Source organism: Emys orbicularis, chromosome 7, assembly GCF_028017835.1.
Source record: "Emys orbicularis isolate rEmyOrb1 chromosome 7, rEmyOrb1.hap1, whole genome shotgun sequence".
NCBI classification, from domain to species: Eukaryota; Metazoa; Chordata; order Testudines; family Emydidae; genus Emys; species Emys orbicularis.
The window spans coordinates 23,310,055-23,330,191 of NC_088689.1; the positions used below are offsets into that span (position 1 = coordinate 23,310,055).

General features: G+C 37.4%; 2 protein-coding genes across 3 annotated transcripts in view; one reads left to right on the forward strand and one right to left on the reverse strand.

Annotated features, from left to right (window-relative positions):
• DOCK1 (dedicator of cytokinesis 1) overlaps nt 1-20,137 on the forward strand; it is a 558,093-nt gene that overhangs the window by 180,639 nt on the left and 357,317 nt on the right. The gene's annotated exons all lie outside the window — the stretch shown is intronic.
• The window catches only part of INSYN2A (inhibitory synaptic factor 2A), a 59,177-nt gene continuing 45,011 nt past the window's right edge, over nt 5,972-20,137 (reverse strand). Inside the window, exon 3 of the mRNA XM_065407137.1 lies at nt 5,972-6,152. Within this exon, the coding sequence (XP_065263209.1) occupies nt 5,972-6,152 (181 nt within the window). The remainder of the gene's footprint in view (nt 6,153-20,137) is intronic.

Below are 20,137 nucleotides of genomic sequence, written 5' to 3' on the forward strand. Positions count from 1 at the left end.
CACAAATCATATATAATTCATTTCTTACATAAAATAGCTATACAGGTGTTGCAGTAGTTGAATCTAAATAATTTTTTCACCTTGAAAAAATGACTATATATTTCACCTCTTATTTAAAATTTATTGCACTGGTAATAATATGGAATTTGCATATTATGTATTTGCAAAGATGTTGGAAGATTTTTGATGATGCTTTCTTCTTTAAAAGAATGCAATATGTTCATTACGATACAAATTTATATCTTGATTCTGCAAATATTCACTCCTGAGTGGTTCTGCTTGAGTAGTCCCAATGAATACAATGGAGCTACATGTCTGAACAAGGATTTGCAGGGTTGGGCCCAATACGACAAAAGTGAATCAAATAATATTGGTTTTGCATTATGCATTCTTTTCATAACTTGGTTTTAAGATCAGTGGGATTTTTATTTGGTATTCTTAGATGCACTGTAATGGGTGCTTTTTATGTATAAATATCCAACACGGTGTTCTTTTGTTGGTGCATTTAATTTGCATAGATAACACTCTTTACGCACATTTCCAAGTTCTGAACTGTGCACAAGTATGCAGTATGCCCCAAAGTGTGTGCATGTGTCTGTGTCTGTACTTGAGAGCCTAGCATTTTGGATGTCAACAGGGGATTTTAACAGAATTCCACTATTCAAGGTAGAATGGAGTTGCCTTGAAACAGAGGGAGTAAAGGTATGTTGATGATGGTTATTTTTTTAAATACAGTGTGTTTTCTGATCACAAGACAAAGAGCATCAGTAGGACATGAAATTCGTAGATAAGCACTAATATAACATGCAAAATATTCGCTGTTGCAAGAGGATATATAATTCAAGACTCTAGTTATGAAATTATAAATAATTTAATACTAAGCCTCGCTTTCAGCTTTTTTGAGAATTTGTGACTATTCAAAAAGATTTATTTTCTCTGTCTGATAACTTATGGATGTGATTTAAAATCTTGATTACTGTTGTGACAATCGTTAAATTGATTCAACAAAAGTATTGACAATAGATGGTTCTGTTGTACATAATGGGCCCAGATACCTATGTCTAACATGGGATACACTGTCACGTACTATATGTCACAAACTTACATTCCACAAGTGAGCACAGTAACAAATTTTAAAGATCAGAACATTTTAATTTTTTCTTCTTTGTTACATTTAACATTTGCAGGGACTCTGGAAACCTCATGACCCCCCAAAAACTCCCTTAAATGATTGTGGTTTTTTTACCATTTTTATCCTAAATGTGTTTTTGCTATAAAAGCTAAATCTGTTTTGATCATTTAGTTTTCTCTCCAGATTTTTTTTTTCAGCCTTCACCAGGGTTTGAAAACCTTCAGACACCTTCTAGTCAGAGAATGAAGCTCACTAGCTAGTTGGTAAAAACTAATACCAATTTGTATCAGTTTATCAGGGGGAGGGATAGCTCAGTGGTTTGAGCATTGGCCTGCTAAACCCAGGGTTGTGAGTTCAATCTTTGAGGGGGCCACTTAGGGATCTGGGGCAAAAATCAGTACTTGGTCCTGCTAGTGAAGGCAGGGGGCTGGACTCAATGACCTTTCAAGATCCCTTCCAATTCTAGGAGATAGGATATCTCCATTAATTTATTATTATTTAGTATTATCTCCTTGATGCTCAGGTGAAGAGAGTCATGAGTAGTTACTGGAATATGATATGGACCATGATTTTTGCAAGATAACCATGGCCCTTTTTGTTATCATAAGTGACTCTGTACACTTACACCCAGTTTCCAGTGTCTGTCTTCTTCAAGTCTGTATTCTTCCTTTGTCCTCTCACTTTCTTTTTTGGTTTGTTCTGCTATCTATAGTCACTCTATCCACACTAGATTATTTATTTATTTCATTTTATTACGGAAGACCCAATAAAGGCTTAATGTATACAGCTGCAGCAAGATTTCGCTTTGACAGAAACAGGACCTTTAAGCTTCTGAAAAACGGGTTGCTTTAAAAAAATGATAAATGGAAAGAACTGTGAGTGTCCTGTAAACACATTTTAGAATTTCCGATGCTCTCTTCTAGGCACTTTTGATAAGTATTATAAGTCCAAAAATCACGAAGACCCACACTTTACACAAAAACACCAACTCAATATGTTTCCCCCACAAACACAGCAATGAAAATAAATAGATGGACTTTTCAGTATTTGCTATTTTGGATCTTTGCTTATAAAATTTGAGGACTTTTAACTCTATGAATCATGGGGTACAGTGAGTGCCAAAGTCTTGGGCAGAAGGTTTGCAATGTTATTTTCTTCATTGGCTACTGCAAAGTAAAAAATAGTATTGTGGCACAATGTAATTTTTTTTCTCATAACACATTTCAAATTACTCATTACAAGCCATTATTGCAAAAATTAAGACTTCGTTCCCTCACTATTATCTAGCTTTTTGTGCATTGAAGTATGAATTGAATATCATCATGAATGGAGCAAATGGACATGGAATATACATATAATATACCAAGTTTTACCTCGAGACTGCATTCAGTTAAATAAATTGGCAGCATATTTCCAGCAGCTACAGTTGTACTTTACTGATACTGAAATAATGCTAAGAAATGTTTCAGGCCTTCTGCTTCATCCTAGTATATCAGAGCTGTAAACACACTGCCATTATATTATTGGTGGCAATCACAGCCACGAAATTAAAAGAGTAGTACATACTGTGTGCTATTACATTAGATTAATGCAATTTTAACAGCTTGATTTCAAAATGCTTATGAAAAAATAATCTATTAGGTTTTTAAAATGTAATGTAGCATTAAAACATTGAAGAAAGTAAAGAATGCATAGTCAGTTATTCTGTTTGTTCATTGCATAGCATCTTATCTGAAGCAAGAAAAACCAAACACTTTGTACTTATTGTGGGTTTTTTTTCAGTTTTAATCATGATTTTTTTTCATTTTACCCTGATTATAAAGTATTTTACAGTGATTAATTTTAAGAAAACAAGTGATACTTACATGAATTGTTTCCTAATAATAATTTCAAAACATAGGAATGTCACTGTTGCTTAATGGGAATTATGCAGACTTAGAAAACATTGTCCATGTAATATGAAAACAGTAAGTAATGCAAAATTACTGCAGTATTTATTGATTAGAAAGTAATTAAAGCATATTATGGGAGCAGTGCAAATAGTAAATTTAGTGTCTGAGAATGCATGATATTGCCAATGAATTTAGCAGCAAAATTACATAATATGCTACACTAATAGTGGTGATGTTTCCTTTGTCATAATGTTGTTCCTGCTTTTTATCACATGTATCACATTAGGGTGGAAACAGTTCTATGTCAGTCACATACCATATGTAGCTAAAAGTTATAAGAATTAAATATTCCTCTCAAGATCTAAATCGAGCCTGTGTGATCCTAAATGTTATACAATATGATGCATTTAACACACTTGAAAAAACATTTTATTACAAATTACATAGTATGGTATGGTATAACACAATATGTATTTACTATGTATGTTAGCTTTTTCTTTTTAAAAAAATGTAAAAAATTAAAAATCTGCAACTTGTTTAAGAAAATAGTCTGGACATGTAGAGAACACTCAGTGATAACTTTCATTTTTTTAGCTCTTAAATATTTCACCAAGGAATCCTTCTTTTTCATTCTGAACGCCTGTATAATACTAGTTTTGGGTATGACTCAATAACCAAGCATAAAAAGCATAAAAACCAAGCATTTATAGAGTTTTGCATCAGAGTCCTTGCACACAAGAAGATTTAGAATGGATTTTTAAGAAGTCTGTCTTATTAGTTGGCATTAACCATCTGTAAAGAATCCCGTTTGTGAGATGTTTGACTCAGTGTTTTAAAAAATATACTTGACATGTATGATATTTTCTTTGTAAGTGTGACACTATACTTTGAAGTATAGCACTGTTTTAAAATACTGAATGTGTGTTTTTTTCTACGTATGCCCATATTTGAGACTTTGTCCTGTTTAGGAAAAATAAGTAAATAAATTATATATATATTTAATGCTTTGAAATAGTTGGGATTTTTAAAACAAGATGGGATATCTTGTAAACAGTTTTATAACTTTAATTAAAAACAATATAAAATACATGAAACATTTTTTTTCCACATGAAACAATTGCACTTCCTTCATTGCACACCTTTTCTTATCCTTTATCTCTCACAAAAATATTTTAGAATACTGTTTACTTATGTACAAGGATTTGTAGCCCTCTTGACATTTACTACACAGGTGAGTTTTTCATTAAAGCATCCATTTGAAATAGTTTTGAAGTGGACATAAACAGTTTCACATATACTGTATGTACTCACATTAACTTTCTATTTACTTTGAAGACAAAGACCACACTGCTTGCTTCAGGATCTTTGTAAAATTAATAGTACTTAAAAGTGGATTTGATGTTGAGGTAAGGGGGTAAAAAGAGTTGAACATAAACATCTCCAGGTTTAGGTGCAGACTCTTCTGGTAGGGATTCATTTCTTCCACCTTTTTGCTGCATCTAAAGACTGAAAAATTCACATCTTAATGCTGCCTTGGGATATGAAATTGCAGAGCCAGTACCTTGTATCCCAGTTTCTGTCACATGAGTGTATACTACTCAAATTATTTAACTAAAAGAAAAAAGAAAAAGATTCCCAATCCCTATCATTACAAGAGTTTTCCAGACAGTCACCTAGATTAGGGTTTTTTAACGACAGTGCTTAATATGGAAAGGGAAAAGATTGCAGTGTATAACTGATAGTGGATTTAAAGTGTTACTGTTTTTAAAAATCTAAGAAGAAATTTGATTCACAGCTTTCCCCCCTATGTGTGATTGATTAGTACAGTTAATATATTACTTTAATACAAATGATATTATGTTGGTCTGGAAATTGATCTTAGAAGCTCAGCTAAATAAATAACTATTAAAGTTGCCAGGCCCTTCTGAACTCTTGTAATAAAGCATAATGCATACTATGAAATTTCTAGCACCCTCTACAATAGTGTACAGTTTTTCTGACGATTGAATTACAAAAGGATTTAAAGTGTGGCAACTGCCAACAATTTATCATTTTAATATTATCCATCTTATTTTTTTCATATTCTGTGCCAGAATATAGCATTTTGGCCTCTGGGTACCAAAATATAAAAATGAGATCTAAGAAAGGTTAGTGTCCCATAGCTTCGACCCTGTCAACTTTTAGTGATTAAATGTGTGTCCTGACTTCGGGTGGTTTCTGGCTGCTCATCCTTTGAAATGAGCAGTAAATATGTCACAAGTCCGGTGATAAATATGACACTAAATTAGAGGTGTCAATATGATGCTGAGATGTAATAACTTGGTTTAACTCTACAGCACATGAAGGCAAATACACATATATAGTCACATCATAGAGATTATTCATGGTCTTGGACCATTTGAAAAGTTGTGCTTTCTCCAGGATATTATGTGCTAAAAATTGCACTTCTCATGACCCCCACTTATTTGCAAAATTAAATGTAAAATTGAAGATCTTTGCAAACACAAGGCTTGCTTTTTTCCTCATTAATGTTTAAAACGAAACGGAACATAAAAAGGCTTAAAAATAGTGATTTTAGCTGTGTGCAGGATGCCATTTACCAGGTTGAAACATAACACTTGCAGATCTAAGGGGGGTGGTGGTGGTGGGAAAATAGTTTTACTTGTCATCTTTGTCTATACACATTTCAATTCTGATTTTACATCCCACATTGGTGAACTGCAAATAAAAGTTGGCAAGGTATGATTTAATGCCTTGCTCATGAACATTAGTTTATAGGTACAAAGGCCTTTTTGGTACATATGGTGAGAACTGAATGCTGCCCATAATAACCAGAGTAACAGTGGCTGATAACACTGATCAATTTACCAAGATCCCTTTTTAGATGATTAATTGAATTCCAAATATGTTTCAAAGAAGGCCTTAAACTCCATAGCTAATGGACTTATTAAAGAAACCAGAGTTTCCATCTTCCGTGCTTTTTTGATTCAGTTTTGGATTTTTGTTTGGGAGTTGAGTAACTCTCCTGAGAATAAGGCAAAGGTGCAACCTGAGTTTCCTCAATAGGGTGAAGTTTTCTCAGAACCGGCTGTAGTTTGTCTTCCTGCTGTTTAAAATCCAACTCCACACTTTAAAAAAAAAAAAAAAATTGCAATTAAGAGCTAAATTATTATGATATAATGATTTCAATTAAGACAACATCCAACACTGATATCCAAGTGCGAAGGTATTAACAGTATATACAAAAGAAATATAAACTAGATCTCTGTAACTCCAACAAATGTGAATTTGAAAAAAAAATTCCTTGTACCACAAAGAAAAATACGAATTCTGGCCACGTTCAGAGATGATTCCATAGTAACTTGCTATGTGGCAGATCATATAATCATCGGACTAGAAGGGACCTTGAGAGGTCATCTAGTCCAGTTCCCTGCACTCATAGCAGGACTAAGTATTATCTAGACCATCCCTGACAGGTGTCTGTCTAACCTGCTCTTAAAAATTTCCAGTGATGGAGATTCTACAACCTCCTTAGGCAATTTCATCCTTGGAGTCTGGAAACACTTCTCTATGGGCCTGCATCTATATTGAGGAAGGGGTATGCCCTGTCCCCCTAACTCCAATTCATGTGGAGATTACCCTCCCAGGGATCTCCGTTTCAGCTATCAGTAGGGCTCAACTCCCTGGTGGCATAGTTCTAGTGGGGCCAAAGCAGGTGGAGAGAGACATACTTCCTCTTTGATATTTTGGGATCTGTGTAGATCTCATGGGGTTTGTAAGGTTTGGGAGCAGGTCCTTACATCTTTTCCCACAGGTGGGTGTTATCTATATGTACGTTACAGTGATTAAGGCTCCTTGATGCTCAAGCTTTCTAGCATACACTAATTGCCTCTGAACTTGGCCATATTTCTGGCAGCATAATCTAAAGTACACTTAACCTACTGCAAATAATAGCCCTTCCAAGTCAAAAACATGCCTGAGTCTTTATTTTGATTGCAAGACAAAACATCTGTTGTAGATCCACATTTTTAGCTAAAGAAAGAAAAGTTGTTTCAGTAGATCTAGGGTATACTTTTTGATAGCCCCATATTATAGTAAAAAAAATCTATTTATAATAGATCTATTATATTTATAAAATCTATTACTCATTCAACAATCTAAATCTAACACATGAAACTAAACTTAAACTCATAAAATATGCATCCTAAATTGTAAGCAGTTTGTGGAGTGGAAAACCTTGCAGGCTGCCCTGTAGTTAAGAAAAAAGATGCAGCTGAATTTATAGCCCTAGGATCAACATACAGCACTAAAGTACATTTCAAATTTAGTTTGTAAAAACAAAGAAATGCCATCTCAAGATGCAGCAAAAGGGTGAATAAAAATGGGAATTTGGCACAGTAATCCAAGCCAAATAAGAGCCGCAAAAGCTCTGAATGAAGCAGAAATGATCTTGTTCCAATGCATGCTGGATGTGGAGAAAGTTGACAGTGGGCCTTCTCACCTTACTCTGTATGTTAGGGAGCACAGCAGGATTTTGGAAAGAGAATTAGGGGACAGGGCAGGTTCAGGCTCAGGGAGGAATTTGAGAGAGAGCAAGGGGCTTACTGACGGCCTGGGACAAGTCATCTGGCCCCATTCAGCAGCTGCTATCTGCTGCTTTAATAATATTTGATTAACATGTGAAAAAACAATTGTATATCATAATGCTTATGCTCAAGGGGCGGAGATAAGCCTGCCCATTCAAGCTTAACTTTTGGTATCTCCCGGCTTTTCAGCACTTAATTGTGCAACAGTAGTATTGCACAAATGTATTTTTTCTCTTTGTTTTCTAGGTGGTGTTGGGGCTTTTTTGCATTTAATATAGTTTTGGTTTAAGTCCTTTCTGACCCAGGTATCAGCTTAGCATTTTTAATTTTGTAGGCCCTCAGATTCCCAGTGTAATCAACTCCATGCAAAGGGTTGATCTTAGTGATTTTGATGTGGGTTAGGGGACAGATTCTTTAAGCCAGTGGTTCCCAAACTTGTTCTGCCGCTTGTGCAGGGAAAGCCCCTGGCGGGCCGGGCCGGTTTGTTTACCTGCCGCGTCCGCAGGTTCGGCCGATCGCGGCTCCCAGTGGCCGCGGTTCGCTGCTCCAGGCTAATGGGAGCTGCTGGAAGCGGCGCGGGCCAAGGGACGTAGTGGAGCCCGCCAGGGGCTTTCCCTGCACAAGCGGCGGAACAAGTTTGGGAACCACTGCTTTAAGCCATCACCAAATTAACTGGTTACATATACTAAAACGGGAGACCTTTGATTCTTACTTCTCCAACCTCAAGCTGCATGAGATGTGAAGCCTTGTTGCTTCATACCTAACGTTACATTTTAAAGAGTTTTAAGGGAAATTTTTTTAGATATGCTGGGTGTTTGGGAGCCATTATGCCTCCAGCCATTGGAAGGTTTTGGTGTATTTTAGCTCCTATGTAGCACTTTGCAGATATTGAGTGCTTCTCACTACAATCCTGTGAGTAGGGTGACCAGATGAGGGAAAGAGAAAATCGGGACACATGGGGGGGGCAAAAAAAACAAACCACCAAGTCAGTCCCTGCCGCCAGAGCAAAAAAAAGCACTGTCGGCAGATATCGGGACAATTTGCGTCCTGACCCAAGTCACCCTACCTGTGAGGTAGCTAAATGTTATCCTCATTTTACAGATGGGAAAAGAAAACCAGAGAGGTTAAGTGACTTACTAAGAGGAACTGGTGTCAGAGCTCACAAGAATCCACCTGCAGGACGTCCCTGTGAAATCAGTGGGCTCTGCACCAGTGTGAGGATCCATTTATGTGGATCATAAACTCAGGAGAACAGCCTTGTTTGTTAAATTGTGGAGAATGGTTAAATGTGTTCTAGGCTTCAATATAAGTATGGACATTCCTGTCAGTTTGAAAACTTTACATAGCCTTTCTGATTGCCGGTAAAAGAGAAAAGTAATTACACTTCTAAGAATGGAGACACTTCAAAGTGCATATTGAGTATTAATCTAACAGTATGAAAGACATATTAAAAATTGTAACATGTAAAAAAAAAAAATTCTGTTGCTTCAGACTGACCTAATATTGAATTTCTATTAAGCAGCTACATTGGGTATCTTGTTATTAAGCAATTAATCTCACTGCAGAACCATGTAATTACAGAGTAATATAATCCAACTTCTTGTTAACAAAATGGCAAGACTATGTGGATGACAAATTGTTATTTGCAGTTTAGCTGCACTGCTAGCAAAAGAAAGCTAGCAAGAAACCTGTGGTTTGGTTAAAAGGTTGGGATACCGTTGAGTTGTGTGTATGCTGTGTGTTTATTTCCAAAAATAAAACTGGAAAAATCAGCATGGCGATTAAAAATATCTTACATAGAAAAAGAACAAATTTTGCTTTACAGATCTGTTCATTATGGTGGGGTGCAAACCTGGGCAGAATTTGGCTTGCAATGTTAGCATCAGCTTGTTTACTTGAATAAATGTATGAAATATGCAGTTCAGCTCTCACTGGGGAAAAATGTTTGTTTTCACCTAGCCCAATATGTTTTTATCATGTTCTGTGATATTCACCAATGTAAAGCTTTTTTAAATTAAGGTCTATTTTAGACTTCAAAGATAATTCTTAAAATCATTTATAACGTGTTAAGCAACTTTTTATAATCAGTTTTTATTACAAAATGTTTACTGACTGCAAGATAAAAGCGTATGCAGTTTTAATTCCTGTGAGGAAAAGCATATTTGGGTTAGAAACTATTGTTATTCTGTACTGCATAAAACCATCTGTACTGCATCTCAGGCTGTTTTTATCAGTTGGCATCAAAATAACAATGTGTTATTTTGAAGAGAGTGAGAGAATACTAACACTTATATCCTGTCACCTTTTATAACTGTATAGGTTTTACAGGAGAAAGGCTTGTTGGCCCAGAAGATAAATGCATTTAAATTAGAATTTTCTTATCTTCCTGTAACCTTCCATGCAAATAACTTGTTTGATGGCAAATTAATGACTTAATACATATTTGCATATTTTATCATTGTGAAACAAAAACAGAGTTTTTCTTTTATAATGCAGTAAAATATAGCTGGTCACGTGTTATCTATCTATCTATCTATCTATCTATCTATCTATCTATCTATCGATATCTATATCTATGTTTATCGATAGTTACACACACGTTTATATGACCAGCTGTATTTTTATATAGTAAGTATTTTGGTGATGGTAGAATTAGGATGCTGTTCTTAGGAGATTGAAAATGAGAATTTGAAAGCCATGAGTATTGATGAATTTATACAAGTATTTTAACTGAATATTTCTGAAGTAGTCTAATAACTAACATTTACATTTTTAAGAAATGCAAGACTTCAACTAATGGGAGCTGGTCTAAATACTGAGGTTTACTTACAGTATGTGTTGCTTTGTCCTTACACTTTGCTCAGCTGTTACTAGCATTATGCTGCTGATACAGACATTTCAGTGTACTTTTAAAAGAAGCCTAACTAAAATGTAAGCTGTTTACAGTTGACCTCTAAACGTTTGGCTGTGTATACAAGTACTACTATCAAAATAAACAAATAACATTTTGGAAAGCTTACAAACAGGAATGTCAGATACATTGTTTTTGTTTGTTTTGTCCCATTGCCTTGACTTCCATGCTGCTAACTCTGTCCGTGACTCTTCAGTCTTACTTGGCCTCTCACTCCACTGAGCCTGCACTTGCGTCCTCTTTCTGGCCAAGTCCAACAGCTTTTTCTTAATCTTCTTTTTCTGTGACCTGTCCATCATGTTCAACATAGTTGATGTACCATTATTGTAGTTTTCTCCTGCTTTGCCTTTCAAAATTCTGGGCTTGGTTGGCTTTAGTTACATCTAGTCTATTGCTAAAAAATTGCCATTTCCTCCTCTACAATATATCCCAAATGTATCCCTCCTCCTTTATCCCTACTTCCAAACACTTATCTCTTGCGTAGGCTGTTTCAACTTTCTTTCTGATCTACCTGATTCCCACATTGCACATCCCTTCTAGAGTATCCAAAATACCATTCCCAAAGTCATCTCCTGCTGCTCTGACCACGTCATCCCCACTTGAGTCCCTTCATTTTCCTCATCTACGTCAATATCATATTGAAACCCCTTGTCCTTGTCTTCAGGGAGCTGCAGATCTTTGACCACGCTTAGATGTTACCTCTTACCACTCTTCTGCTTGAACTCTACCCTCTGATAATCTTGCATACCTTCATGCCTGTTTGTATCCTTCCTCTTTTCTCCCACGCTGTCCTCTCTGCCTTAATTATTCTTGATCCTATCAGCCACACAGTCTCATTCACCTTCAGAATCTTCCCCACTTTTTCCTCAGCCTCTCCCACAATGACCCACACAAGCTTAATAAAAGTGATGGCTGCATCACCCTTACTTGTGTGTTTTACTGTTGGCATCAGTGCTCTGAAGTGAGGTATTACTGAACGTGTGAAAGGGAAGCAGAATAAGTAGCTTTAGCTTTTATTAGGCTGGCCTAAAAATTAATAAATAACAAATCTCACCAGAAACGAGAGACAATGCTAAATATTATAGACAGGGATGGTAGCACTGCCTAAATATGAAGTTTGCCTGACACAACCTACAGTTGCTTCTATCTTTGACAGTTTTTAACCAGTTGGGCTGAAATTTTCCATGCCAGGGGTCTGCCTCTGGCTGACTTCGTATTTGTGTGTAAATTTCAACCCAAACAGTTCAACTGTTTCCAAGAACTTGCAATTTTGTGGGTAAGGGGAGTGACTTTTTGTGTCAAGGATTTGAAAATCCACCCAAATGTGCCCAAATTATTAGTCTTTAGGAACTGCACACTCTCAGTAGAGACTTGCTAGAGCTTCCTAGGTAAAAAGACAGAACATTCCATTTTCAATAAACATGATTCAGCCTGCAGCTGAGCAGGACTTTGCTTTGAATTAAAGCGCTGTGCTGCTGCAGGTTGTGCTGGGGCTGGGCACCGGAACTAAGGGGAAGGAGCTTGTCTCTCCTGTGTTCAGTACTCCCCTCTGCTGATGCACAGGCAACATGGAAAAGGAAACTGAATAATTCCAGTGCAGAGGAGATAAGAGCCAGAGCAGGGGGCATGGACAGGGGCCTGGATGGGGGTACATTACTGGGACTGTAGGCTGTTGGGGGGTGGGGGTAGAGAAGGAACCTGGGGATTGGGGTAGAAAGAAGCTGTGACTACCTGGTTGAGAAGACCAGGAGTGGGAACCCAGTGGAGACAGGGTATGTAGGTAGGGAGCAGGCATATGGAGGCGGGGGAGTGGAAAGGGAAGCAAAAGATTGGATGAGGAGCTGGGAGAGGAGAAACTGGGCATGGGAGTGGGGAGGTGATTGGGAATGGCTGGCCAAAGGACTGGGTGATGGGGTGACAGGTCGTTGGGGAATGAGCGTAGTGGGAGGGAAGGAAAGGCAGAACAGTCTCTGCCCACTAGAGCACACTCCTCTCTGGAGCCTGGAATGGAACTCATGATTTTTGAATCTCACCACTCATCTGTGAAACCCTTTGGCAGTGTATATCATCCCCTTCTAGTGCTGGTGCACATTGGATGAAAACCTGTTACTGCTATCGGCTACTCTTTTAGCTCAAATCGCAGAATGACTCAGGTGGGTGTCAATGTGACTTGACATGATGGCATTTCTGATTTTTCAGCTTTTTTTTAAAAAACCTAGTAAATTATGCATACACCCATATCCCTCTGTTAGGACATTATTAAAGGTGCACAGTCAAGTAGGAAACCCCAAAATGAAGGTTCCCCCTCCATTGTGCATGTGCCTTGAGACAGTCTTGAATTACATGAGCACATGCTGTTTTTTTCCCCACAGGACACCTGCCTCATTAAGTACACAGGATGGACCTGCTCTGGGAGTTAATCAAGGCTGTGTAGTCAAGAAGGCTGTTGTGTATAGAACCCCTGCTACATTTATTGCAAAAGTTGGAATGTGTGCAGTGATTGAGGCAGGGGATTGAAGGGAAAGAAAGGATGGTTTCATGGTTAAGGCAGTTGAATGCTGCCCCGGAAAACTGGATTCTATCCTTGACTTTGTCACAGAGTTCCTGTGTGATGCTGGGCAAGTCACACCAAACTTTTCACAGGCAGTCACTAATTGTCATTTTATGGGCACTTGACTTGAGAGCTTGGGGTCTGATTTGCAGAAGTGCTGGGCACTCACAGTACAACTGTGGTCAATGGGAGCTGTGCTTTGAACAAAAGGAGTTCAGGAGAGCTCACAGTTTCTCAGACAATATTAAAGGCAAACCAGCAAACTGTCCTGATGGGAAGGAAAGATAAGAACAGTAAGAGGCCAATATGGCTCCATCAGAACAGTGTTAATGACCTGAAAATTAAAAAGGAATCCTACAAAAAGTAGAAACATGGACAAATCGCTAAAGATGAGTACAAAAGAATAGCACCAAGCATGTAGGGGAAAAAGCAGAAAGGCTAAGGCACAAAATGAGGTATACCTAGCAAGAGACATAAAAGGCAATAAGAAGAAGTTCTATAAATACATTAGGAGCAAGAGAAATACAAAGGAAAGCGTAGGTCCTTTCTTAGCAGGGAGGGAGAGATGTTAATGGATTATGCTAAGAAGACTGAGGTGTTTAATGCCTATTTTGTTTGTTTACACTAAAAAGGTAAATTGTGACCAAATGCTTAACGTAGATAATTATAATTAATATTAACAACAAAAGGGAAGTATTGCAAGCCAAAATAGGGAAAGAACAGGTTAAATAATACTTAGGAATGTTAAATGTATTAAAGTTGCAGTTCATCCTAGGGTACTTAAGGAACTAACTGAAACAATTTCAGAACTGCTGGCAGATTATCTTTGAGAAATCATGGAGATGGGTAAGGTCTCAGAGGACCAGAGAAGGAAAACATAGCATCTCTCTTTAAAAAGGGAAAAAAGAAGACCTGAGGAATTATAGATCAGTCAGCCTAACGTTGGTACCTGGAAAGATACTGGGACAAATTAAAAAATCAATTTGTAAGCACCCAGGGGATAATAGGATTATAAGTAATAGCCAGCATGGATTTGTCAAGAACAAACGCCAATTTGCTAAGAACAAACTAATTTTCTTCTTTACCAGGGTTACTGGCCTACTGGATAGAGGGACGCAGTAGACATGATATATCTTGATTTTCAGTAAGGCTTTTGACACAGTCCCACATGACCTTCTCGTATGCAAACTAGAGAAGTAAGGTCTAGATGAAATTACCATTAGGTGGGTTCAAAACTGGTTGAAAGACCATGCTCAAAGAGCAGTTCTCAATGGTTTGCTGTCAAATTGGGGGGATGTATCTGATGGGGTCTAGCAGGGGTCAATCCTGGGTCCAGTACTATTCAATGTTTTCATTTATGACTTGGATAAAGAAATGAAGAGTCTGCTTGTAAAATTAGTGGAAGACAACAAGCAGGGAAGGGTTGCAAGCACTTTGGAGGACAGGATTAAAAGAATTCAAAATATCTGTGACAGATTGGAGAATTGGCCTGAAATCAACAGGATGGAATTCAGTATAGAGAAGTGCAAAGTACTACACTTAAGAAGAAAAAAAAAAATCAAATGAACAACAACAAAATGAGGAATAACTGGCTAGGTAATCGTATTGCAGAAAAGGATCTGGGGGTTATAGAGAATCACAAATTGACTGAGTCAACAACATGATGTAGTTGCTAAAAAGGCTAATATCCTCTGGGGTGTTTTAACAGGAGTCTTGTCTGGAGGACTTGGAAGGTAATTATCCTACTCTACTCAGCACTGATGAGGCCCCATCTAGAATACTGTGTCCAGTTCTGGGCACCACACTGTAAGAAAGTCCAGTGAAGGTAGGAGAAGAAGTAATCAGCTGAATCTGCAGCAAGGGAGTTTTAGGCTATATTTTAGGAAAATCTTTCTAACGACAAGCTCTGGAATAGGCTCCCAAAGGAGGCTGTGGAATCCCCATCATTGGAGATTTTTAAGAACAGGTTGAACAAACATCGGTCAGGGATGGTCATGCTGCAGCGCTTGAGGTCCCTTCCAGCTCTATATTTCTGTGATACTATATAAAGTGCTGTATATTGCTAGGCACTGTGAAAAATCAGGTCCTAGGCTTCTCAAATTGGGTATCCAAAATTAGTAGATACTTTTGACCTTAATCTGTCTGTGCTTCACTTCCCCATCTGTAAAATGGGGATAATAATACCCACTCTTCTCACAGGTGTTTTGTGAAGATCAATTGTTGTGAAGCACTCAGATTTTATAGTGATGGGTGCCAGAGAAAAGCTCATGAGGAAATTAATAATACTGTGTTCAGAGCAGGGTTTGAAGAGTGTGCAATAAAGAAGGGATTGGGTCACACATTGAACCATGAGTATACGATATGAATCATCCACTGAATGAGGCAACGGTCCTGTGGGGGAAAAAAAGTTATGTGATCATGCAATTAAAGATTATGTCATAATGCATCCGCTCAGAGGGCCAAATGAAGGTTCTACAGGCATTAGCATTACGAGAGGTAGTTTCCTTAATTTGCATTATATTATGACAACTTCATACAACCTCCCCTCTCCCCAAAAAATATTAAAAGAACATTATTTAAGTTGAAAAGTCAAGCTCTCAAAAGTTAGGAAATGCTGGCATTTGCTAACTTTTGAGTGCTTTGCTTTGCAAGCCCAGTAATGTCCTTTAACTTTGTGTGTGTGCGTGCGCGCATGCTCATGCGTTTGTAATTGGCATAATATAATGCATTCTTTGTGAATGCATACATCTGTCATAATGGTAGTTTGTGTAAATTAGCCTTCCTCCCTCTCGCTTGACATATTTCCCCCCCTATCATGTCGTATCTAATTTAGATTATAAACTCTTTAGGCAAGGAGCTTGTCTTTGTCTCTGTAAAATGCTACCCACACCAATATAACTACATACTCATGTTAAATATAAAGAAATATAAGGCAGCCGTCCCTTTAACCTATAACATTTATTTTTAATAGCAGATGTATAGCTACATATTTATACCAAAATTCCAATGAACAATCAGCAGGGATAGCATCATGACTTGTGACTCCCCAGCAAGGTTACTCTTGGACGTGCCTCCATTCTAGCCTTTCATTTATCACTCCACGTCAAACTAGTTTCCCTCCTTCCTGATCCCCTTTTTTCTCCTTTCTCTTCACTTTTTCAAGTAGGATTCTTATCTTGTTTCTCATGAGGAGGAGTTCCAGCAACATAATAAGAGTCTTTAACTTTTAAAAGAAACTGGATGAGTGTACAAACTCATTTTAACCCAGATCTGTAGTAAAATGAAACCAATATATTACCTAAAGCTGGATCTTTTTTCTTTAGTAATCATTTTTTCCTCCGTTGGTTTCCTTTTGCTAATTTGACTAAGGTTTTTAAGATAACATATGCTTGTAGCTGTCCTTTATTAAAACAACAAAAAAGTATTCAACAGTAATAATCCAAAAACTTTGCAGAATCAAATATTGGAAACTGTAGTGTTTTGGATTATTATAGTAGAATACTATACTTTTTTCATGAGTGAATATATTTTAAAATGCTGGGAACAGAACAAGCTTTAAAATTGCTGTTAATAGTGTGTATGGTTTTGAGCATAGAGTCTGCTGAGTCATAAACACTAGTTTTAAACATATGGTATGTGGGAGGAGATCTAGCAGCAAACTTGGAAATTCTTTTGGATTTACTCCTTATCTAAGAATCTTACATAATACACATTGCTCTAAGAAATAATATAGTAACAAATTGAAATATGTTGGTTGTTTATAAGGTAACAATTGAGAAATCATGTCTAAAAACAAATATTACAACAGTTTTGCCCTCATTGACATTCTGATTTATTAAAAATGCTATGCCAATAGATGCCTCTGGTCTCTGCGAGACTGCCTGTGAGGCTGCTGTGACGTTGTGCAGTCTGTATGGTTTTATAAAAACATGATAAGTGAATATAACGTAACTGGGATATGCTTCATGCAAAAGGTCTCTTGTAAGGTATCATTACAAAGCTTATAATCTACTGAGTATGATCATCCGATTTGTATAAATGTACCACTCTTGTATCTAAAACTAGAAATATAAAATATAACTCTGAGGGCCTATTGTAATTATGTAAAGTGTAGGCCATTAATGATGGTTTGGAATCTTAATGACTCCCATTAACAAGGACCATTATCCGCAGATGGCTGTATTTACCTGTGAGTCTTCCTGTATATGTGTGTGCTGGCAAGTGGGCAATGAAGTCTTGCAGTGACATGTGATCATGTCACCTGAACTGGAATCCATCTTTAACCTGGTGCTTTTCCAGTGAGGGGGGGTGGAAACCCAGAGGGACAAAGGGTTCCCGCCTTATGCAAAAGATATATAAAGGGGTGGAACAGAACAAAGGAGAGAGGAGCCATCATGAAGAATCCCCTAGCTATCACCTGAGCTGGAACAAGAGCTGTACCAGGGGAAAGAATTGTGCCCAGGCCTGGAAGGTGTCCAGTCTGAGAAAAACTTACTGAAGTATCTCTGAGGGTGAGATTATCTGTATTTAGTTTGATTAGACATAGATTTGCGCATTTTATTTTATTTTGCTTGGTGACTTACTTTGTTCTGTCTGTTACTACTTGGAACCACTTAAATCCTATTTTCTGTATTTAATAAAATCACTTTTTATTTAGTAATTTACTCAGAGTATGTATTAATACCTGAGGGAGCAAACAACTGTGCAGATCTCTCTATCAGTGTTATAGAGGGCGAACAGTTTATGAGTTTGCCCTGCATAAGCTTTATGCAGGGTAAAACGGATTTATCTGGGTTTAGACCCCATTGGGAGTTGGGCATCTGAGTGCTAAAGACAAGCACACTTCTGTGAGCTGTTTCAGGTAAACTTGCAGCTCTGGGGCAAGTGATTCAGACCCTGGGTCGGTGTTGGAGCAGACGGGAGTGTCTGGCTCAGCAAGACAGGGTGCTGGAGTCCTGAGCTGGCAGGGAAAACAGGAGCAGAGGTAGTCTTGGTACATTGGGTGGCAGCTCCCAAGGGGGTTTCTGTGACCCAACCCGTCACAGCTGCATTCTGATGCAGTGTGCTGGAAAGCATGGTAGTATCATGGGTAATTTGTGAGAGGTCCCAGAGGATGGCTTTGGGTGATGGCTCTTTCAGATTGGGGTACTGTATGGTTCTAGTTTTTCATCCCTCCTGTTCAATGTGTATGTAAGGCCATTAAGAGAGTTAGTGGAGCAACATGAGTGGCAATGTCCTTGTTATTCAGCAGTCAACTAATTTTCTATGACTATGTTTCCTGGCATGGTTGATGCATTGGCAAAGGTTATCCGTGTATCCTCCTTATACTTGTAAAACTAATATTAGTGAGATTAGAATCAGGCCTACTTTTAGGCTTGGAAAGATTAGATTTTTTACCGGTATCACCTTATAGCCACAAACCACTGAAAAAATATTTCCACTGATGATTGAAATTTACAGATAGGTAAAGTAAGAAAATGCTATTGAGAACTTATTAGCATTTGATTTTACGGCTATTTACTTTGTATATTTTAAAATACAACATTGAAAATTTGTGGTAATGGTTATAAAGCTTAAACTTTTTGAATCTGTGTCTACTGTCATTAAATAATTGTCTGATCCTCTCCATAATTTTTCACATCTATGAAAATTTAAATAACCAAAAATAGAAAAAATGGTTAAAAATAAGTATCGGTAGTATCCATCGAAATTACAAAAAAATTGAATTCCGCCAAGCCTGCCTACTTTACAGCTTCATGTAGTCATTGCTCCGTAGTCTGCACTGGCTGTTAATTTCTGGATAGAGTTTAAGGGCCTACCTATTCTAGAGATTGTCTCTCTTATTTGGTACAGTACCATAAGAATTACAGTCAGCAGACATGCTTAACTTAGCAGCATCTCTGGTTAAGTAAGAATGGGGCTGAAGGGCAAGGTATTTTTCTGAAGGGCTCTGAATTCTGGATCTTGTCCCTTCCTTGGTGCCCCAGAACCTGGATCTTTTAGCCTGTGGACATGATGACAATGAGGAGAAGTTAGATGCCTGGTTATTATTAAGGCCAACTATTATGGCATTGTGAGTATATTTTTATATATTTTAGTATTACTCATTTTAATTATTGTAAGGTGTCTAGAGCAGGGTATGGGTGCTATCAAAAGTTGAAATAAACAATTTATTTTTAAATATGAATTTCCATGTTTGTTTCTCAATAGCCTGCATATGAAATGTGCCCACTTTACAACAAAAAGATATTTTAAAAAATTGTTATAACTATTAATCCTGTAAATTTAGGATCAGAAAGCCAAGCAGATTTGTTTCCTTCTAGCATATCACTGTTAATAAATGTTCTGCGGCATTCCATTACACCTGGGGCATCCCATTGCTGTCAGTGGGGTTGCACAGGTGTAAGTGGCTCTGTAATTGGGATTATTCTGCTAATGCACAAGAAGAATTAGCATACTGCTCACCCATAGCTATGCTGGCTCTGCGGGACTAATGGGTAAGAGTAGCAAAAACATACTTTTCTCATTCAAGTGAATGAATATGATTGTGTGTAAAGGAGCAAATCTGTTGAATATGAAGGTGCCGTTTTCAAATGGTTTCTTCTCAGATCAGAACTACACTTCAGAGGTGACCTGTGTAACAAGTTACTAAACGTCAGTAGCCTTAACAATATATTGAATGCTCCAATAACCAAACTGAGAGGCATTTGAAAACTGCTTTCTCATGTCACTTCCTGAACAGTTTTTCTGCTGTTTTTTGGTTGTCTTTTTTTGGTTCATAGCTCAAGACAATTTGGGGTTTTGCCACTGACTTCATCCCTGTAAGTAAATATGATGTATCCAGAATTTTTGGAGTGATAAGCCTCTGTAGCCTACCTTTCAGTGGGAAATGAAGGGGCTCAACTCTTCTGTAAATCAGAATATAAATTTATATGGTGATGTTCAATAGAATATTCCCAAAATACTTTCTAAAACACTTACATTTTGTTTGTGTGCGTGTATGTAAAAGAAAACCTCAAAACTAAATGTTGAAGACATTAATATAAATTGACCAAAATAATCTAG